The 24,413-nt window shown below is 37.5% G+C and overlaps 1 protein-coding gene across 1 annotated transcript; it reads left to right on the forward strand.

The window, feature by feature from the left end:
• Nucleotides 1-13,977: 13,977 nt before the first annotated feature.
• LOC306758901 (alpha-amylase) lies at nt 13,978-18,185 on the forward strand (the record flags this gene model as incomplete). The annotated part of the gene is made up of 9 exons (XM_079244327.1): nt 13,978-14,145; nt 14,730-14,876; nt 15,250-15,447; nt 15,928-16,158; nt 16,641-16,774; nt 16,963-17,185; nt 17,271-17,392; nt 17,555-17,680; nt 17,996-18,185. The coding sequence occupies 9 exons, from the start codon at nt 13,978-13,980 to the stop codon at nt 18,183-18,185; spliced, it is 1,539 nt and encodes a 512-aa protein (XP_079100453.1).
• Between the last annotated feature and the right edge of the window lie 6,228 nt (nt 18,186-24,413).

Below are 24,413 nucleotides of genomic sequence, written 5' to 3' on the forward strand. Positions count from 1 at the left end.
GCCGGGACTGAGGTGTGTGCCAAGTTTCGCAACTTTTCACGGGGTCTAAGGGGGTCAAAATTGAGTGAGTTGTGCTGAGAAGAATAAACATTACAATAACAATAGGGCCTTGCCATACTTCGTATGGCTCGGACCCTAATTACAATAACAATAGGGCCCTGCCATACTTCGTATGGCTCGGACCCTAATAATAAACATTACAATAACAATAGGGCCCTGCCATACTTCGTATGGCTCGGACCCTAATAAACATTACAATAACAATAGGGCCTTGCCATACTTCGTATGGCTCGGACCCTAATAATACTAAACGTGAATAAAGAGAAACAGGAAAACTATTGTGTGAATGCTTAAAAGCATTCACACAATAATAAACGTGAATAAAGAGAAACAGGAAAACTATTGTGTGAATGCTTAAGCATTCACACAACTAGAAAAATTGCTGTTCTTGCAGAACAGCAGTGTGAATGCTTTCATGCGGAAAGCTTGAACTGTAATGCTAAACTGTAATGCGCATAGGTGTGGAAATTGTTTGAAGGTTGTAAAATGAGTGCAAGACAGTTGAACATGGCAAAAAATAAGTGAAAAACAGTTAAAAATGGCTGAAATATCCTGGTTGAAGCCTTTAGCTGAACTATCTATGAAGATGAAGCAAGCAGTAGAAGTGTTGAAACCTGAAATGGTGTTTAAAAGGAGTAAAAAGGGGTTGAAAGTTGAACTGAAAACAGTGGAAGACAGTTGAATATGGCTGAAATATCCTGGTTGAAGCCTTTAGCTGAAGTATATATAAAGCTGAAGCCATTTGTACAAGTAATGAAGCCTGAAATGGTGTTTAAAAGGGGTGAAGAGGGTTGAAAGTTGAACTGAAATGAGTGCAACACAGTTGACGACGGTTGAAAAATGAGTAAAAGACAGTTAAACGTGGTTAAAATGTTCTTGTTGAGGCCTAAGCTGGACAGGAGACATAAACAGCTCTGTATTAACAGTGCTGAATCATCACTGAACACCTTTGACCTATTAGTTGTCATGACAACGGCCCCTCCCTTCACTCACTGCAGTTCCAAAATGACACGCTGGGGCTGAGAGGGGGAGACTTTTTGCTTCGCAGACCCTCTGTGAGCCTTCCGAACTCCTCAACGCTACACGAAAACCGTAATAGATATCAAAATAATTCTTTTACCGTGAGCGGCAGAAGGCTTTGAGGAACACAGGGATGTAATTTATTTGATCCTAGAGCGAACTGAATTTAAATGACAGCGAGGTAAAAAAAAAGTGGAGCTGAGAGGACATTTTCCCGTTGTCTATGGCAGGTTGTATGGGGAAAAAGCAGACTTTGGGTCGCTTGGAGGGCCGTAGTTCAGAATCTGTAGATCCCAGCTCTTTCATTCTTTGACTGAGTTAAAGCCAACAAGATTTGCAAGGTTTTGATGTATAATATGTGTCTGTAGGGCAAAACCTTCAGGAGTTATGAGAATTTGTTCGAGGTGCGAAAAGTTTTTAAAATTTAGTGGAGCTAGAGTGTGAGCGAAAAGTGATCGGCAAAAAAGTTGAACGATTTTAAAACTGCGATATTTCGAAAACGGTTGAAGATATCAAAAAGTTGAATAGAAGTTTTATAGCTGAATTTCTTGTGACTTGTTTAAAGTTTGAATGGTGTTTCTAGCTGAAAGTATGCAGAAGTTATAAAGGCTGAAAGAGTTGAAAGTTTTTGTGGAATGTTCAGCTTTTCCCATTCATTTCAATGAGAGCTGAAAATCAATAAAATGATCAATAATTTGAAATTGGTTGAAGATATCAAAAAGTTGAATAGAAGCACCCTTCTCCTGAATGAGCTGAACGTTTTGATACCAAATTTGTTGAAATCGGTTGAACACAGCTGAAGATTTTACGTGCCGAAAAACGTACGGAAGAAGTAAGAAGAATAAAAATAATAAATAGATAATAATAAAGAAAAACAGGAAAACTATTGTGTGAATGCCTTAAAGCATTCACACAACTAGAAAAATTGCTGTTCTTGCAGAACAGAAGTGTGAATGCTTTCATGCTGAAAGCTTGAACTGTAATGCTCAACTGTAATGCTAAACTGTAATGCGCATAGGTGTAGAAATTGTTTGAAGGTTGTGAAATGAGTGCAAAACAGTTGAACATGGCAAAAAATAAGTGAAAAACAGTTAAAAATGGCTGAAATATCCTGGTTGAAGCATTTAACTGAACTATCTATGAAGATGAAGCAAGCAGTACAAGCTTGAAGCCTGAAACGGTGTTTAAAAGGAGTAAAAAGGGGTTGAAAGTTGAACTGAAAACAGTGGAAGACAGTTTTGTAACATGTTAATGCTTTCATTCTCCAATTGTCAGCCTTTCTCCCATGGTCAGCCTCTCTTTCTGAAGGCTGATGGATGTGGTCTTCAAAATTTTACATAAACTAAGCATTGCTGCTGTTTTGAACCCAGCTTGTCTTCTCATCTGGTAAGTGGGTGACTTGGCATCTCCTCTCTGCTTACCTTACTATTAGCAAAGGCTTTTGCTACATTTGTGTGCTCCTTTATCTTATGCTAATCAAATAAAGGAAGATTGAAATTCTGAGCCTTTAAAATTTTGTCTGTTAGATGTGGATGGGGGCAGCAAATCTTGCACCACAGTTTAGAGGGCATGTCACTAGCTTAAAGCTAGTTTACTTTAAAAAAAAAAAAAAAAAAAACCCAAATAAATTTTTTTTTTAAATGTCTTTTTTGGTTCTGACTGTAGTTTTAGTTTATTTGTAGCCAGAGAAGCTGCTCGGCCTCAGCTGACAAGCAACATGAGGAAAACTGGTTAGATGGGAGATCTCATGGTTGTTATGTGCACCCCTGATTATAGTAATTTTTAGCAGCTGACAGCTGCTGATAAGGTTTTGGCCTATGCATTTACCAACCCAAACCCAAACCCACCCAGGTAAATGCACAGGCCAAAATAACTGCTTCCATGATCATTTTATACCATGATTTCTGTTAACATGATTATTCAATACCTTACTTTCTATTGTCATAATTACATAATTATTTCTGAAGCCATCACTCTTTACAATGATTTCCTTTACCATGATACCAAACTATAAATAGGTGTACGACTGATTGTTGATTCTTACCTTGTTCCAAATCTGTTAACATAATTATTCCATACTGTAATTTGAATTGTCATAATTACATCATGATTTCTGTAACCATTACTCTGTACAATGATTTCTTTAACCATATTTACTTTTTAACATGATACCAAACTATAATTAGGATGTACAATTGTTTGACGATTCTTACCTTATTCCAAATCTGTTACCATAATTAGTGTAAAGAATTCTTTAACCAAGTTTACTGTTAACCATATCTATAACCATTATTTTGTACAATTATTTCTTTTCATCATACTTGCTTAATATCTATTGCCATTATTAGCATTCAATTTCTTTGACCATACTTACCTTGTATTATCATTCCTGTAACCTTAATTACTTTGTACCATCAACCTTAACATAACAGCTGTGTTCCATTTGTTTGTATTATCAAACATACCTCGTATCATTTTTCTTTCTATAATTAACATATGCCAACATGTACCACCATACAATCAAACTCTATAATATGTTTACGGATGCAATTGATTATTTAGCTTGCAAGACAGTTTCATGATTTGCTGGTCAAATGATGCAGAACACTGGGTTATGATAGCTCCAATGTGTTCTCATGATTCCAGAATGGAGACATTGCTGTGGCTGGGAAATGAAAACCAGATCAAGTAGTGTGTTCTGGTCGGTGGTTGCAGATGTGATAAGTTGTGTATAACCTTTGGACTGAAACAACTCCAAAATCGGCTTTGGGGAACTGGATTCCTGATTCTCATTGAAGTCTCCACAAACAATTATGGGTTGACAGTTCAACATCTCTAGTGCAACCAGCAGACTTGCCATGTTTTCCAAGAAGGGTCTCAAACTGTACTTGGGAGGTCTGTACAATGCTGCAATCAGGGCCTGGACCGGAGCTTCAACCTTTAGAACTACAAACTCAAGATCAGTCACATTGTGCAAATACTGTTTTTCACACATCTGAAAGTGGTTTCTCACATAAACAGCAACACCACCACCACTTCTGCTGGCCATCTGAGGAAGGTTAGTATATGACATGTGTCTGATACGTTTAAACATGTTGTATCCATCCAGATGAAGACTGTCTGCAACAAAAGAGCCCTGTAAGTGAGTTTCAGTTAGACACAATATATCAGCCAGACACAGTTCATGATGTCGCTTGATGTCATCAATGTGAGACGGTAGACCCTCTGTGTTGTGATGAATGATGGTCAGAGTATCAGGTCTGCTTATTGTTTCTCTCAGAGGAAGAAGAGGCATCATGTCATCCACACTGGCTTGTCTCATGGTCTGGATGGCTGCTGTAACTTCAGGGTTAGCATAAATTTTCTTCTCATCCAAGTCCAACAGATAAAGTCCACTGAGAGATGTGACTCTGCTGAGAGCTACATAAGCCATACCTGCTTCAAAAATCTTTTTCAATGACACCACAGCAGCACATGTTGTTAAACCTTGGGTCTTGTGCACCGTACAAGCAAATGCCAACTTCACAGGAAACTGTCTGCGAACCACTCCTTTCTGTTTCACATTATCTTCTGCCCTTTCAATGTAAACCAGATCATCAGAACCTGGAGGTCCACTACGTCTTGCAGCTGTTTGGCTGTCCATTTTCAGGCCAAGCTTTGTGATGCGTTGATCCTTCTCAGGTGTAATCACCCTCATCAGAGTACCAAAGGCACCATTCACCAATCCTTTTTGTATGTCAATATTTCTGGTGAGCATGACACAAGCTCCTTCTGCAACTTTCAGTGTCAGGTAAATCATTTCGTCCTCCTTTACAGGGTTTGTCTTGACGAGTCATTCTGTCAGATCGTGGGTCTTTCTTGAAGTCATCTGCATCAATAGTGATGATGTTAGAAAATAACCGAGACAGGGTTTCAGAGTTGTGTTCTTCGACCAACTTATTTGTGGGGAAAATGTGCAGAACATCAGTGGAACAAAATTCAGGTTTAGTGATGGTCTGTGTCAGCAGTTCTCTGTCTTCTTCAGAAAGCTCATCATCTTTTTCTTTCACACGAATCCTGTTCAGCATTTCTGCAAAGGCAACATCATCTTTCTGACGCATGATCTCAGTCAGAGTGATCATTTGGAAATGTTCCTGCCATAGGTCGAGCTGAGATGGGTCGTGCACGCAGAGAGGTTTGGAGTTTCGTACTGGTGGCAGTTGATAAAAATCTCCAACAGCTAGAACTGACATTCCACCAAATGGTCTGTTATTGCCTTTGATCTGTTTCAGTCGAGCATCCACATAAGCAAAAAGCTGCTTGGAAACCATTGAAATCTCATCAATGATGATGATCTCAGCATTGTAAAGTTCAGCTCTGACTTCATCCAGTTTGTTACCCAGGCCTTGGATGGGAGGTTTTAAGCTTCTAGGCAAGCGGAGGAGTGAATGCAAAGTTGTACCACCTATGCCAAAAGCTGCTGTTCCAGTGAAGGCAGAGAGAAAAACTGTGGGGCTCGTTATGTCGGCTTCCTCTGCATGTCTTGGCAGTCTGCTCAGTATCTTTGATGCTTCTGCATGAATACATTTGATCTGTCTTGTCCTGTCTGTCTCTCTGTGTCTTTTCCTGTCTGTCTATATATAACTTCTCCTGTCTGTCTCTCTGTGTCTTGTACTGTCTGTCTATATATAACTTCTCCTGTCTATCTGTGTCTTGTCCTGTCTGTCTCTCTCTGTCTTATTCTTTCTCTCTGTTTCTTGTCCTCTCTCTATTTGTTCCTGTGAGAATGTTAAAAATATGCAGGATAGATTAATATTTACTGGAATAGTGAAAAAATTCCAATTATTTTAATTTGAACCAATCCTTCCCAAAACATATTCTTTGGCTGCACAAAAACAATAAACAATAACACTGAATGAACACTATAACAGAAAAAGTACAATTTGAAAACTTATTATATTATTTACATAACTGATTATATTCATACGACTCATTATATAAATATTTACATAACTGATTATATAAACGAAACTGATTATATTTACAAAACTGATTGTATTTACACAACTGATTCTTTTCACATTTACAAACTGCTTACATCAATATTTACGTTTTTTCCTCTCTTCTTTGCTCACTCCTCTGCGTTGTATACTTGTTTTATAGATACAATTTCATTCCCTAGTATTTCTAAATCGGCATAAAGTATTTTTTGGCTTAATATATTTTCGAATGGCTCCCAAAGCTCAACAGGGATGAAGAACTCCCCCTTTTGGTCCAGGAGAATTTCCAGGACTCCTGCACTTTGGGATTCCATTACCCCATGGATCTGCATGTTAAAATGCTGCTGTATTACATCGGTACTCTGTGAAATGCAAAAGATTAATCACCTTTCTGTAAAATGTAATGTTATTCTGTTTAAATTTATTTAAGCACTCAACGGAAATTACAAAATGTCTTTAAAAAATGTATTCAGGCAGTTTCTTTCTGTATTTATGGAAATAGGACTTTTCTTTATTCATTGTTTGTAATATGACTGTTATCTATTTAAATCATCATTAATTATTTCAAAATGATCTGTCCCATCTTATAAGGAAAATTGTAGAAATAACTTACCTCTATTTTTGTGTAATTGGTGGACTGCAGAGCTGCCCCCATCCTCACAGGATTTTTCCGCAGGTGTGTTATTTTCACCTTGCCCCCAACCTTGATTGTTTCCACGGCTGCCTCCCTCCAGAGGGCAATTTGGATTTCAGCGTCATCCTAGACAGAAAAAATACTTGATATTTTTCTGGATATTACACAGAGATTGGAAAGGGACAGACAGACACATAGAGGACTGACTGAACACAAAACAAGGTAAAAAAAAAAAAGACCTTACCTGTTTCACTTTAATGGTCCTCAAAGGGACGATCTGCTGCTTCACAGAGACCTTCTGGATGGGCCACATCTATAAATAAGAAGATATGAAAGTAATTAAGGGTATCTTTTGTCAAATCTTATATCCTCTGTCCATCTCTTTCTTTTCCTTTGTCTTTCTCGCTCTGTCTTGTCTGTCTTCTCCCATTTCTATGTTTCCTTGGTCTAGCTGTCTTTCATCCATCTTCTCTTCACTCTGTTTATCCATGTCTTTCCTCTTTCTGTGTTCATCTGTCTATCTGTGCCTTCTCCTTTCTGTCCTGTACATATTCTCCTGTTTTATTCTGTATTTCTCTGTCTTATGTTTATTCCCCTAATTTTATCTGAATTGTTCTCTGCCTGTCTCTCTATGTACTGTCCTATTGTCCTGTTTGTTCTATTAGTCTTGTTCTCTGTCTTCTCCTCAGTCTGTTTTTCTTGTATTTTTATCTGTGTTGAATATCAGTCTTGTCCTGTCTTCATATCTCTATTATCTCTCTTTGCCTTCACCTTTATCTGTCCGTCTTGTCCTCTGTCTCTGTTTTTTCCTATTTTTCCTTCTTTTGTCCTCTGTTCTAATATCTGTCTTCACCCATCTGTATCTTCTCCTGTCATCTGCTTTGTTCCCATCTTCTCCTCTGTCTGTTTTGATCTCTGTTTTTTCCTTTGTATTTTTCTGTTTAGTCTTCCGTCTGTCTTTTTCTGTCTTGTACTGTCTATAGTCCTTTCTTTTTGTTTGTCATGTCATCTATTTTTGTTGTCTGCATCTTATCTTTTCTATGTTTTTTCTCCTGTCTGTCTCAGTGTCTTGTCCCTTTATTTCTCCCTACTCCTGTCTAGTCGTCTTTATGTCTATATCTGTATCTTGTCCAATCTCTTGCTTCGTGTCCCCTCCTCATTCTGTGCATCTGTCTTCTCTGTTTTTTCCTGTGTATTTCTGAATTGTCTTTCTGACTTTTCCTTTATGTCTCTGTGCTGAGTCATTTCTGTCTATATTTTCTTCTGGCTTCGGTTCGTCCATTCAACCCTTTTCCTGTCACTCTATCCGTGTCTCTTGTCTGTCTCACAACCTGTTTTTTTTTCTTCTACTGTATGTATCCAGCTAGCTGTCTGTCTCCTCCTCTTTCTCTCAGTTTCTTGTTGTCTTGTGTCTGTCCAAGGAAATCCCCCGCCTCCCCTTTCCATATTTTCCTGTCGGTGTTCTTCGGTTATGTCCAGTCTCTCTGCTTTCTCCTGTGAGTCATCTTCGCTCTGTCTGTTACATTCTCGACAACAGACAAAATATTTTTATGACAATGTGAGACAGAGGATTTTATAACAAAAAACAAACATACCTCAATCACTTTTCCCTCCACGGAAAGGAACCCGCTCTCCTCCAATGCATCACTGATGTGCACGCAAGGTGAATCCGGGTTGAGGAGCAGCAAGGCCTGTCTCCTCAGTGATTCATCAACAGCCATTGGCGAGGCCCTGAAGAATTTTGTTTCCCTCATAATCCAAATATTGAACAGGGTTGATTCCCCCTTGAGGAGTCCTTTAATATATAATTTCTCCCAATTTCAATTTTTGGGCGTAACTCTTCAAACAGAGTTATTCTGGTGAGACTGTCCCCATCTGTTATTATTGCCACACTATTAGTTTTAGTCAACCCCGGGACAGCAGTGTTTTCTTTGAAGTCCCAAACAGTAACATGATTTTGATTTACTTTTTCCATGATATGTATGTGCAAAGGGACAATTTTAGCTTTGGAATTATTGAGGATGTCCTTCAATGCCATGCTAAAATGACAACAAAAGAGAAAATACAACTAATTACACTTCTGAAATTCATGCATTTTTTTTACGTAAAATACTGTGTACTACACTGAAAATGCTGAAACAATAAATGTCTCAAAAAAGCACGTAAATTATTTAATGTTTACTACTTATGATTTTATTTTATCAACAATAAATTTGTGTGAATACATAATATACATATATATATATATATATATATATATATATATACACATATAAACATACATATATATGAATATATATATATATACATACATACTTACATATATATATATATATACATATATATATATATATATATATATATATATATATATATATATATATATATATATATATATATATATATGTATGTATGTATATATATATATATATATATATATATATATATATATATATATATATATATATACATACATATAAAAAAAAAATATATATATATATATGTATATATATATATATATATATGTGTGTACATATGCATACTATACATACATATATATATACATATATATGTATAAGTATGCATATATATATATATATGTATATGTATGTATATATATGTATATTAATATATTTAATTAATTGGAAATATTTAATTATATCTATTTATGGGGAAACACTAAATAAATGAGTGTTTCCCCATAAATAGATATAATTAAATATTTCCAGAAATGTGAGGGAAGTATTCACTTTCGTGACATACTGTACATACATATACATGATATAAAATCTGTACTAAAAAGGTAAGTTGTGATCAATTTCTGTCCTCCTGCTCTTAACCAGCCAATTAAAGACAATTAGAATGATGCCGGTGCTGGGTACAGACCCTCACTAAGGATTGCAGTTAATCCAAGATGAGGTTGGAAACAATCTTTCAACCTAAAACAAGAAACAAGTTAGTTTTTAAATCAATCTTTCCCATTTATTTTAAGTAATCAAGTGTGGAAGTAAAAAAACAACAGTGTTTTAGAATAGTCCGTGTTTGCTGAACTAATTAAAAAGCTACTGAAATGTAAATACTTTATTAATCCCCAAAGGGAAATTCAATATTGTAGTAGATACTAATTAATTTGAGGTCTTGTTCCGGAGGCTGATGGCTGCTGGCAGGAATGATCTTCTGTATCTTTCAGTCTTGCATCGGACCTGAAGAACCCTCTCACTGAACACACTTTGTTCTTTCATCACTGTGTTGTGGAGAGGGTGTGAAGAATCCTCCATCATCTTCATCAGCTTGTGCAGCATTCTTCTTTGTACAATCAGCTCCAGCGGCTCCAGAGTTACTCCAAACACAGAAGCAGCTTTCTTGATCAGTTTGTCGATTCTCTTCAAGTCTCTGGTTCTGATGCTACTACCCCAGCAGATGCTGCAAAGCTGACTGCACTCTCCACAACACTTATCTGAGTACAACTTTACCACAATACTGAGTCTGGACATCTGACTGGTTTTAATAGAGGCTGAAGTTCTGATGATCATCTCAGAGACTCAAAGTATTGATGATGATTGATGATGATAAAGGTTTTAATAATGGATGTGATCAGCGCTGAGAGTCAAACTGGGACCTGTAAAAACTGACATCATGATATTGATCCAATTATTTCAACCATAAATTAAACTTTTTTTTTCCATTCCAAGAGGCTTGAATGTCTCCTTGAAGTACAATGTCTAAAGTCTAATAATGTCTTTGTCTTCCTACAGCTGTTAAGATGATAAAAAAAAAGGCAAAAAGTCCACCAGTAATTATTTAATCATTTTCAGTGTAGCAGTTTTTTAAATCTATATTTTTCTCCAAAACCATCCACATCCAGTGAGCCAGTTTAACAATATTTACTTACCAAATAGCACAACCAACAAAGTTTCCTTCAGTGTGAGAAACATAAACACACAGAAACAGTTACACAGGACACACATAGGAGACAGGTATGGGACCGGTAAACTGATCAGGACACATATAGGATACAGGTAGAGTGCAGGTAAACTGATCAGGACCCATAAAGCAGACAGGTAGAGTGCAGGTAAACTGATCAGGACACATATAGGAGACAGGTAGAAGACAGGTAAACTGATCAGGACCCATATAGCAGACAGGTAGAGTGCAGGTAAACTGATCAGGACACATATAGGATACAGGTAGAGTGCAGGTAAACTGATCAGGACACACATAGGAGACAGGTATGGGACCGGTAAACTGATCAGGACACATTTAGGAGACAGGTAGGGGAAAGTAAACTGATCAGGACACATATAGGAGATACGTATGGGACCGGTAAACTGATCAGGACACATATAGGATACAGGTAGAGTGCAGGTAAACTGATCAGGACACATATAGGAGACAGGCAGAAGACAGGTAAACTGATCAGGACCCATATAGCAGACAGGTAGAGTGCAGGTAAACTGATCAGGACCCATAAAGCAGACAGGTAGGGGACAGGTATACTGATCAGGACACACAGAAGAGACAGGTAGGGGACAGATAACCTGATCAGAACACATATATGAGACAGGTAGTGGACAGGTAAACTAATCAGGGCACAAATCAGATACAGGAAGCAGACAGAGAGGAAGATCTGTGCAGTAACAGGACATAAACAGCTCTGTATTAACAGTGCTGAATCATCACTGAACACCTTTGACCTATTAGTTGTCATGACAACGGCCCCTCCCTTCACTCACTGCAGTTCCAAAATGACACGCTGGGGCTGAGAGGGGGGAGACTTTTTGCTGCGCAGACCCTCTGTGAGCCTTCTGAACTCCTCAACGCTACACGAAAACCGTTATAGATATCGAAATAATTCTTTCACCGTGAGCGGCAGAAGGCTTTGAGGAACACAGGGATGTAATTTATTTTATCCTAGAGCGAACTGAATTTAAATGACAGCGAGTTAAAAAAAAAAAGTGGAGCTGAGAGGACATTTTTCCTCTGTCAATGGCAGCTTCAATGGGGAAAAAGCAGACTTTAGGTCGCTTGGAGGGCCGTAGTTCAAAATCTGTAGATCCCAGCTCTTTCATTCTTTGACTGAGTTAAAGCCAACAAGATTTGCAAGGTTTTGATGTATAATATGTGTCTGTAGGGCAAAAGCTTCAGGAGTTATGAGAATTTGTTCGAGGTGCGAAAAGTTTTAAAAATTTAGAGTGGAGCTAGAGTGCGAGCGAAAAGTGATCGGCAAAAAAGTTGAACGATTTTAAAACTGCGATATTTCGAAAACGGTTGAAGATATCAAAAAGTTAAATAGAAGTTTTACAGCTGAATTTCTTGTGACTTGTTTAAAGTTTGAATGGTGTTTCTAGCTGAAAGTATGCGGAAGTTATAAAGGCTGAAAGAGTTGAAAGTTTTTGTGGAATGTTCAGCTTTTCCCATTCATTTCAATGAGAGCTGAAAATCAATAAAATGATCAATAATTTGAAATTGGTTGAAGATATCAAAAAGTTGAATAGAAGCACCCTTCTCCTGAACGAGCTGAACGTTTTGATACCAAATTTGTTGAAATCGGTTGAACACAGCTGAAGATTTTACGTGCCGAAAAACGTACGGAAGAAGTAAGAAGAATAAAAATAAATAGATAATAATAAAGAAAAACAGGAAAACTCTTGTGTTAATGCCTTAAAGCATTCACACAATAAATAGATAATAATAAAGAAAAACAGGAAAACTATTGTGTGAATGCCTTAAAGTATTCACACAATAAACATAGGGCAGGCGGCTTTAGTTCAGCAGGAAGAGCAGAGATTGATTCAAGGATTCCCCTGACTATGTGCTGAAGTGTCCTTGGGCAAGAGACTAAAACCCCTTGTTGCCCCCCCGATGGCACATCGGGATATGAGTGTGTATGTAAGTTGCTTTGGATAAAAGCGGCTGCTAAATGACTATAGAATAGAATAATACATTGCTAGAATGCAAAATTTACATTACCTTCCAAACTCAGTATTGGTATTAGTATAAGTAGAATTAGTAGTAGTAGTAGAAAAAGTAGTAGTTGTGGTAACAGTAATGTAGTTAGTTTACAAAAGCAACTCATTCAAGCAGTCTACTTATGAAAAAAGATCAAATTAAATATCAATTTAAACAGAAACACTGTAAAGGATTTTCAGATTACACTGTGTCAGTTTCCATATTCATGCAAAATATGTGCAATATTTTCCCTGTTTGGTTTCAAAGCATTCCAAAAGAAGTCAATTTAGATCTATAGTCATTATTAAGGTTTTCTCGTAAAATTTTGTGATTTTCCATTTTTAAAAGCAACCTGATGCAACTCTGACTGTTTACATTCGGGTGAGAACTTGACTTTCTGTTGTCAAACTTGTACTCTATTTAAGGAAACTTGTTAAACACCACTGCACTCATGTGATAGCATGTTTAACTAAATGTTTTTTTATAGTCACTAAAAAAAGGAGTGATAACTGTCTTTGCTCCCACACAAACCAGTCCCTTCATCCCACAGTCAGTAATGCACGTCATGAATGTATTGAATAGTGAGCATTGATTTCCCAATGAAGGATTTTATCACAATTCACCAGCTTTACTTTTTTTTTTTTAAATTATCAATAAACCTTACCTCATACTTAAAAAACAGATAAAAATTGTTCAGTATCTTATGAAGGTATCCAAAACAGTTACATAAAAGACAACCAGATACTAATCAGGGTTATGCAGTGTGCATAGATATTCCAATAGGATTTTAAACACTGAAAGGGTTTTTGAAACATGTGAAGAATTAAATCTAACTCAGACTTAGACATCTGCACCTGCAACCATAACCCACAAACAAACAGACAGACACATTGCAGAGTTTTTGATTGAGATTCTTGTACCAATGCTGAATACATCATTATTTGCTTGTCAGGTGATCAAATATCAGAGCAGAATATCTAAACTTTTGTTTTCTGGCTTAAAAAACATTTTCATGTACCTAGAAAAACAAAATCATCCATTAATGCAATTAATTAGTTGAAAAGGTGATATTTTAAGGTTTAAAGACATGATCATATTATGATGGTGGGTTAGTTGTTGTTGTTGGTAAGAGTTTGTAGATGTTTCAAATTGTAAAAAGGACCCCCATGGCCAAATTGGCATATGTGACTGCACAGATGTGGGAAAGAAGCACCTGTTTAAACTCCAAACTGATAACTTGAAGGTTTTTCATTGGTCCAGAATGGAGGAGATCGCCTTTATATACCCCAATGACAAAGCAAAGTCAGTACGGTTTCTTTCTCATCAAGGGAAATGATGAAGCTGCTCATTTTGGTCGCCCTGTTTGGGCTGAGCCTTGCCCAGCACAACCCCAATACCAAGCATGGAAGAACAGCCATCGTCCACCTGTTCGAGTGGCGTTGGGCAGACATTGCAGCAGAGTGCGAACGCTACTTGGGTCCTAATGGCTTTGGTGGTGTTCAGGTATGTATGTCTGTGCACGTGCAGTTGTAACTAACTGAGAAGTAGAGTATCTTTTGCTACGCTGCCATCCACTATATTTTAAGCATGTGAAAGAGCTGCATTCCTGCTCTCCTGCCTTCTGTCAGAGGTTCATGTCCTGTTCTTGTAGATGGAACTGGACTGACATGGATTTGGGCTGGATTTGCTTAATGCTTGGACCTTTTCACAATTAAATATTTCGATTCTAGTAGTATTTCTGTTCTGCTCTAACGGGTCAGGATTTTCATTTTTAATTCATATTTTAAATTCTTTTCTCTTTTTTAAAATTTATTTTTTGAATTTTTTTAATGACCAGATCTTATTGAAGAAAAAAACGTTACATTTACTAAAGAAGTCAGAGACATAATGCAAAAAATGCAAATGCTAAGCTTAAGACTGGATAAGTTCTTTAACATTTACAACACATTTCCATGAGCTTAATAGTGCTCCTCGTGATGGGTAAACTGAATCCTGTACGAGAGCGTACCCCTGATAACATTATCTGCAGGTCATATCTATTTCAAAAGCAAGAATTATTGTGATGTTTTTTCCTCTGTGTTGCTCAGATTTCTCCTCCAAATGAACACATTGTGATTGACAATCCCTGGAAGCCCTGGTGGCAGAGATACCAGCCAATCAGCTACAACTTGTGCTCCAGATCTGGCAGTGAGAATGAGCTCAGAGACATGATCACCAGATGCAACAACGTTGGGGTAAACACTGCACAGTTTCAATGATTCAGAAACAAATGTCATGATTCTTGATCTTCTTGATGGTACATTGTAAATCTGCAGCAAAACTGACGACACAACATACTCTATTTATGACATACGTACTTAGCATGACTGAAAAAAAAAAATTAGGAGAAGCTCAAAGAAGCAACCTACAGACTTTAAGGAATATTTGCTGTTATTCATTTCATTTAGTTGCTGCATGGTAAAGTATCATGTTGAAGCAACTGCATTATGATGATGACAACGAATTAAGAAAAGATGATATTGCTCTGAGTTCCTATCATATGATACTGATGTTTACTTGCAAATGAGAGAGAAACATGATGTAATGCTAACCTGTGTCTGATCACAGGTTAACATTTATGTGGATGCTGTCATCAACCACATGTGTGGATCTGGCGGTGGTGAGGGAACCCACTCTTCATGTGGAAGCTGGTTCAGTGCTCACAATAAGGACTTTCCCAGTGTCCCCTTTTCTTCCTTGGACTTCAACGATCACAAATGCAGGACCGGCAGTGGAAATATTGAAAATTATGGTGATCCAAATCAGGTAATTAACATCACTATGAAAGATGATTTATTGATGAAGATAGTTTATAATTAATGTTATTAAGTTTGTCTCAGTAGCTTGCCATTGCTAGGTAATTAAATTTTAAGTTTGGGCAACAATTAATCTGATTAAATAGATGTTTTGTTTGTGGCAGTACAACTAATTAATAAAAGTCTGAACACCCTCTTTTGTGCCTCCAGATAATTTAAATTTTATGGCTTTCATTTCACTTACATTCAGCATATAGCTTAAAATAACATCCTACCCTCACTTTGGTAGACTTTATTTAATTAATACATAAATCTGTATGTATAAACAATCCCAAGTTTAACTAACTTGTGAGGGCACTACAAAGAAAATGATAATATTATGAACTCACATCTATGGACATATTTTAATTAATAATGTAGATAATGTTGCATCTGTTGCAACACCAATATGACACAACTTTTGACATATTTTGTCATTTACTTCCTGCAGGTGCGTGACTGTCGTCTGGTTGGTCTGTTGGATCTTGCCCTTGAGAAGGACTATGTTAGGGGCAAGGTGGCTGACTACATGAACAAGCTAATTGACATGGGTGTAGCTGGATTCAGGGTGGATGCCTGCAAGCACATGTGGCCCGGTGATCTGGATAATATTTACCGTCGTCTCCACAACCTCAACACAAAGTGGTTCCCTGGTGGCTCCAGACCCTTCATTTTCCAGGAGGTAAGCTTTTTGAGTTTGCATTGTTTTGTAGGAGGTTGAATAATTTAACAATAAAAACATATTCGGCCACAGCATAGGGTTAAATGAAATACTGAAAACATATTATTCTTAAGTGCTTAGGCTGCCACATTCTGCCAATATTCAAACTCAAAACTTAAATCATATATTCTAAATCAGTGAAATTAAATGGACATTTAATGAAAAATTATTTTGTTTATCCCAAAGGAAACAAAAGAAAATAAAGTAACAAAGATGACCATTTAACGTGCCAACACATGTCATGGATTATTTGCCATCAGTTTCTTTTTAATTCTGCATTTGTTATCTATAATATTAAAGCTGGCATGGTTGCACAGGTTTCGAAACAGAAAAAAAAATCCAAAGTTGTGTGATATTTTGTCAGTTCATAAATTATTTACAGTATGTGATTCAGTTCCTACTTTAGTAACTTTGGTTGATATTATCTGTTGTTTTAATCCTAGGTCATTGATCTGGGAGGTGAGCCCATCACATCAAGAGAGTATTTCCATCTGGGAAGGGTAACTGAATTCAAATATGGTGCCAGACTGGGAAACATCTTTAGAAAATGGAACGGCGAGAAACTGTCCTACACAAAGTAGGTTTCTGTTTGGGTGCTTTAATATTATGACATTTGTTTATGATTAAGGGAATTAATTTGCCTCCAACAAAAACTATTATCAAATTAAAAATTGATCAAAATAATTGTTTCGCTAATATTTTGTTCAGTTTATGGAGTTTTAGCAGTGGATTCCTCAATTTTAGAAAATGTATTTGTGTGTCCAGGAACTGGGGAGAGGGCTGGGGCTTCATGCCTGATGGCAATGCACTTGTCTTTGTTGACAACCATGACAACCAGAGAGGTCATGGCGCTGGTGGCGCATCCATCATCACCTTCTGGGACTCTAGACTCTACAAGATGGCTGTTGGCTACATGCTGGCCCACCCTTACGGAGTGACCAGGGTCATGTCTAGCTACCGCTGGGACCGCAACTTTGTGAATGGAAAAGTATGTTCACCCGCTGTTGAATTAATAATGCTTGGTGATTGTACAACTGTGCACATTTCAAACATATTTTTACCTATGATTGCAGGATCAGAATGACTGGATGGGCCCTCCCAGCCATGGCAATGGAGCAACCAAACCTGTTCCCATCAATCCTGACCAGACTTGTGGAGATGGATGGGTGTGTGAGCACAGATGGCGTCAAATCAAGTGAGTTCTCAGAGGATGCTGTTGACCTCTCAAAGCAAAATTTCTTTTTGACTGGTGTAATGGATCATAAATACAACCTACATAAGTACAATCTATATACTTTACTTTTTTATTGGATAATTATGCTGTCTAATGTAACTTCACTTTGTCACACCTCTCAAGGAACATGGTCATGTTCAGAAATGTTGTCAATGGACAGCCTCATGCCAACTGGTGGGACAACCAGAGCAACCAGGTTGCCTTTGGACGTGGTAATCGTGGTTTCATCGTTTTTAACAATGACGACTGGTAAGGATTTTTTAGTGGTTTTATAAAAATATAAAATTTGATATAATTTTAAATGGAGAATATAATTGAAAATATAGAAATGTAGTTAAAAATTAACCATTTGCTCATATTTATGTACTTTGGGAATATCTACTTTTTAACACTCATTTTTTTTAGATTCCCATTTCTAAGCTAATGTCAATGTTTAAGAATAATTTATTGTTATCTGTGGTCACATATTTTTTGTAGTGTACTTAACAGTAAATGTGTTGCACACCAATCACACGATCCTTTCACCATTTTTTAATATGTTTTGTGCTTTGTATTCACTTTCAGGGACCTGGATGTGACCCTGAACACTGGCATGCCTGGTGGCACCTACTGTGATGTCATTTCTGGACAGAAAGAAGGAAGCCGCTGCACTGGGAAGCAGATCCATGTTGGTGGTGATGGCCGTGCACACTTCAAGATCAGCAACAGAGACGAGGATCCATTTGTTGCTATTCATGCTGAATCCAAGCTGTAAACTGTTAACTCAAAATAAAGCTCGCTTTACATCCTGAATGATGAATGGGATGTTAACTTTCTTTTTTGTTCACATAAACCAGCAGTTTAAGAGGATAAAAATAATTAACAAGCAGTAGAAACAAGCAGTAGAAATATGCACCCTATGGCTGTAAATCAATCCATTTCTCTATAATTTCACAAAGTTGTGCATAAACTAAGCATACATAATTCATCTAGTCTTTCTTCTGAGCTCTCACCAGCAAGTAAAAGTCAGTCCGACGATGACTCATGCTCCATTAGTTTTTATCTATGTTTTCCATGCTTCCTTCATGAATGTTCTTTTGCATTTATTTGCTGAATCAGCCATTTTTAAAGAAAAAGAAAAAACTTACTACTATGTAACATACAAAGAATATTTAAAGACAGGGACACGGGCTATAATCTAAGGCATCAACTAAATTTTAGAAAACTATGTGTCTGTACAACACAGAAGAGGATGTGCATGACATTTTTTGGTGTGGACTTAAGGGGTTGAGCGAGGGACAAATTCAGCAAGTAATAAAAAGAAATGTCAAAGAAAAGATTTTTGTGATTGTAAACACAAATTGGCTCAAATCAACCAAGGAGGAACAGATCTTTATTAATCCAGTAGATAAAGGCTCATGAAGTGGGGTAGTAGCATTTAATATTTAAAGAAATAACATATATCTACCAAACCATCTTGTCCCCTTTTTTTAAAAATTTATTTTGTACATGTTTAAGTTGTGTTAAAAAAAATATACTGAATTAAGTGTAATGGAATGAAAATGCCACACATGGATAAAAAAAGTAAAACATTGAACTTAACAATAGAAATTATACACAATGGTTAGTGACCAACTAAATTTGAAAGAAAATACAGAAGTCAGCTGGAGGTTTAACATGGACTATAAGACCATTAATCATACTACCATCGGACTTCCTCCTAAAATGATTCAATAGAAGACCTATTTTGCACAGCAAAGCTCTGAGAAACAGGCCAGGGAGTGCTTTATCTCCCTACCTCATCCAGAGATTATTAGGCCCGAGCACCTTGGCAGTGCGAAGGCCTATTGTAATTGCAATGTTTATTATTATTATTAGGCCCGAGCACCTTGGCGGTGCGAAGGCCTATTGTAATTGCAGTGTTTATTAGGCCCGAGCACCTTGGCGGTGCGAAGGCCTATTGTAATTGCAGTGTTTATTATTATTATTATTATTATTTTTATTCGGACACTTCGCGTGCTTTTTTGGAGGCCTGAACGTGCTCGAAAACTCACCAAATTTTGCGTACCCCCCCAAGGGAATACGAAAAATTTGATATTTTGAGGTGCTCCAGAATGTTTGGGCGAAACTGAAGGAGAGCGCCACCTATTTAAGGTGCCCCGCCACTGCATGTCGTTAATCTTTATGAAAATTCATACACATGATCTACATGACAGGACAAACAAAAAATCCTCTTAATGTCATGGTGAAATGTCGACAGGAAGGCGGCCATTTTAGGTCAAAGTCAATATTTTGGCGTTTTAGCACCTCGCATTTTAACGAACTCGTCCTAGAGCTTTTATCCCACTGAGCCACAAATTGCTCAGGATGTTCAGGAGGCATGTGTGATTAAATGTTGTGTTATTTCTTCTAATAGGAGACTTAGTTTACAAGGGGCGCAGCCTCAAAGTTTGATGTCTCGCCATGAAAAATTAAACGGATATAACTCCCAAATAAAGCAACATTTCTGCACCAAATTTGCTAGATATGATGGCAGTCCCCTCCTACAGAGTTCTATATGTCAATATTTTGATTATGAAATAGCCACGCCCCCTGGAGGCCAAAAGTGTTGTTTTTTGCTCACACACCCATAACTCTGGCTTGGTGGACACCACATGGCCCAAATTCACTCAGGCATCACAAAACATGTTGGTGAAGAGATCTGGTAAAGGACGTTGCTCTACGCTGCACGGCGTGCCCGTGACGCCATGGCGAATTTCCATGCAGCGGCGTGTCATCATAAATCACTATAAAATTGTCAATTTTGATCTGATCAGCCTAAAACTTATAGGCATTGATAAGGGATCAGTCCTGAACAGATTAATGTGACCATTGCTGGTGTAGACCTAAGCCCCGCCCACCTATAACAGGAAGTGGTTTTTTCCACATTTGAGGGTCATGCTTCTAAGCAAATGGTCCCAAACACTTGAGACTCCTCCAAAACATGTCAAACCCTTTCATGATGCCACAATAAAAACCTCAAGTCGCTACGCTAAACGGGACATGGCGAATGGCGGCCCAACGCCATGAAACAGGAAGTACCTGTGACCAAGCCATGGAACCTTGGACCGCCACCAAACTTGCCATGACTGATGACAGTAAGGCCCTGAACTAAGCCCCATTGAAACATTATGGAATAAATGGAGCATGTCTCCATAGCGCCCCCTACAAAATTTCAATCAATCAGCCCCGCCCACTACATGGACCGACATGGATAAAATTCAGCACAGTTGGAGAACCTTCCAGTACCTTCAAAAAAGTCTCTTGGACATATGGGCTAAATTCAACAGGAAGTCGGCCATTTTGAAAAAGGTGCCATTTTTGGGGTCATTTCTTTGCCATGCATTTTAAACAACTCCTCCTAGGGATATTGTCCAACTGACACCCAACTTGCACAGGATGCTCAGGAGGCATGTGTGATTTAAAGTTGTGTTATTTCTTCTAATAGAAGATTTAGTTTAGGAGGGGCGGGCCCTCAAAGTTTTATGTCTCATTAACAAAGACTTATTGCTAAAACTCCCACATAAAACAACATATCAGCACAGGAATCGACACATTTGATGCCAGTCCCATGATGTACAAAATCTACAATGCAATAATATGACTCTGAACTAGCCCCACCCCTTGGCAACAACAAGTGTCTGATATCATGAACCAGGAAGTACCTGTAACAAAGCATAGAAATTGTTGATCTTCACCATACTTGCCATGAGTCATGAAAGTTATGCCCTTAATAGAGTAAAATTAAAATATAGTGGAGAAGATAGTAAATGGCTCCATAGCGCCCCCTACAAAATTTCAATCAATCAGCCCCGCCCACTACATTGACTGACATGGATATGATTCGGGACACTTGTAGACCCTCCCAGTACCTTGAAAAACGTCTCTTGGACATATGGCCTAAATCCAACAGGAAGTCGGCCATTTTGAAAAGGGTGCCATTTTTGGGGTCATTTCTGTCATTTTCTTTGCCATGCATTTTGAGGAACTTCTCCTAAGAATTTAGTCCAACTTTAACCCAAATGAGTCAGGATGCTCAAGAGGCATGTGTGATTAAAAGTTATGCTATTTCTTTTAATGGGGGATATCATTTAGTAGAGGCGGGGCAGCAAAGCAGATGTGATGCAATGAAAAGGAAAAATGACATAACTCCCACAAAAAACAACCAACCTGCACCAAATTTGCTACAGATGATTCCAGTTATATCCTTCACATTTCTGCATGTCAATAATTAGATTATAAGTTAGCCCCGCCCTTTGGTGACAGGAAGGGACCCTTCATAAGGCCTAAATGGCCTGAAGTGCAGTCTGGCTGCACTTTAGGTTGAGAGAAACATGGGAAAGATTTTGCCAGGGGAGGCGGTGGCATTATGCCGAGCGACGCCATGGTGCGAGGGCCTATATCACCGCTTGCGGTTTTATTATAGATTGAAATCTCTTTCTGGGGCAGGCCAGCAGTGTGAAGGCTAATTCGCAAAACTTGAATGGCTTTTATTTCTTTTGTTTCTTGCTTACTCATAAAACAAGGTTAAACTTAGTTTAAAAAAATCGGACCAAAACACAAGTTGTATTTTGCACCTTGTCATCAACTTCATTGCATATTATTGCAGTTTCCAAAGCATACTGGCTGTACTCTCTCCTAAGGATACAATACATTTGGTCATAGGAAAAGGAGTTCTGAGTAGAGCCATATGAGATGAACCAGAACCTGGTTAGGTGTTATCACTGAAAGAATTCTTGTGGAAAATCCATGACATGCTGATGGGACTTTGGTCTGAGATCATTTTAGGATATCTGTATGATCAGGAAGAAGTGGACAGAGAGAGGAAAGTATGGGCTTGTGCTGTTACCCCTGATGACAGGAATAAACTTCCCTCACAAGGAAAATATTAGGGTTATTTTCCATTTGTCTTTTAAACTACGTCTTTAAAAAGAGAAGAAGCGTACTAAGAATAGCCTTGTAAAAAGAACATAAGGATTAAAGCTACAAACAATGCAGATCAGCCATGCACATAAAACAAGCAGTGATTCGTCATAAACCTAATAAGTTTGTTTTTTTTTGTTTAAAGGAGTTACACTGATTTATCCCCTCCCATTTTGCCCCAGGGGCTATTTTAATCAGTGCAGTGCTTTATCAATTATCTACTTTAGAATTCCTAAAACATTTTTGTGGGAAAACATTAATTTCTGCAAAAGAGCATATGAACTTAATTTTTATAAAGCAAAAGATGGCCTTCATTCATAGCACTTGGCAGGAAATTGACCATATAAGGTGTACCAACATGAAGAGAAGACAAGACCAATTTATTCATTACTTACACGAAGCAAAGTAATGTATCAAGATTTTTTTAAAACTAAACTAGTGGATTTTTTTTATTGACAAGTATGCTACAATAGAAACATGGAAAAAAAGAAAATTACTTCAATATGTTGGACTTATTTTTTTTCTCTTTGCTATAATCAAACTTACTTCACAATCTTTTTATTTTTAGACGACAGCAACAAAACACCAACAATATATTTACATTCTTAACAGGTGAGTTCCTACTAAATAACCCATGAAGTCACTGGTGAAAGCATCTTTTGACAAGAGAGCAGTGGCCTGTGTCTTTTGATGTTATGGCGCCTCCATGTGACAGATTTGCACAGATGACAGTAGTAAAAATATACACATATATGTAAAGTGAAATAAAAGTCATCATTAAAAATATGCTTGTAAAAAAAAAAAAAAAAAAAAAAAAAAAAAAAAATATATATATATATATATATATATATATATATATATATATATATATATATATATATATATATATATATATATATATATATAGTACTAATGCTATGATCATTGTATGGTCACTGAAAATTTTTAAAAGATAAAATACTTGTACTTGAGTTGAAAGCTCTTATTGAAGATTTGGGTATGCACCTAGATTTGCAGCCCTTTATTTACTTAACAATGCAGGGCTTTTATTGTTTTGTAAGTATATCTATCTTGAAATATTTATTATTTTTCACTCATGAATGTGTCAATAAAAGTTCATAGTAGCTTTATAATTAAAACAGGCTATGGCATTGATACTGAGTTTCATATTAAATAACATCTAAATTCGGTTTTACAATAAGGCTGAAATAATCCAGGTCCAATTTTTTTCATAAAAAAACAAACAATAAAAGCAAATAAAACATTTAAATGTCATTCTCTACCCAGGGAGAAGAGGCGACTCTGCAGTTGTGATTTAAAATTATCTACAGGCTGTGCAGTGTGTATATGGGAGGGTAGGTTGTTCCACAGATTAGGGGCAGCAGAGTCCATCTCGAACTCAATCTCAACCTCAGTTTCAATCTCATTCTCTTTGTATTCATTCTGGATCTGGGAACATCTAAGATCAACTGACTGGAGGACTGCAGAGCTCAACTAGGAGTATGGATGGGAATCAAATCTGATAATAAGATGATACTAAACTATTTAAAACTTTAAAAGTAATGAGAGAAATATTGGCATAGTGCTTAGCACTGTGGCCTCACAGCAAGTAGGTTGCTGGTTCAATCCTTGGCTGGTGCGAGGTTTGGACAGTGGCCTTTCTGTGTGGAGTTTGCGTGTTCTCCCCATGTATGCGTGGGTTCTCACCGGGTTCTCTGGCTTCCTCCCACTGTCCAAAGACATGCATGTTAGGTTAACTGGTTACCTTAAATTGCCCCTAGGATTGAGTGTGAGCATGAGTGGTTGTTTGTCTCTGTGTGGCCCTGCAATGGCCTGGCTAGCTGTCCAGGGTGTACCCTGCCTTTTGCCCAGAGACTGCTGGGATAGGCTCCAGCTTCCCAGCGTCCCTGAATTGCATTAAGCAGTTAGGAAAATGGATGAATGGATGGAGTGAAATCTTAAATTCAATCTGGAATCAGACAGGAAGCCAGTGCAAAGAAAGCGATACTGGTGTTATGTATTTGTGCTTTTTACGAACCGT

Source organism: Telmatherina bonti (assembly GCF_933228915.1).
Source record: "Telmatherina bonti genome assembly, chromosome: 7".
Taxonomy (NCBI): Eukaryota; Metazoa; Chordata; class Actinopteri; order Atheriniformes; family Telmatherinidae; genus Telmatherina; species Telmatherina bonti.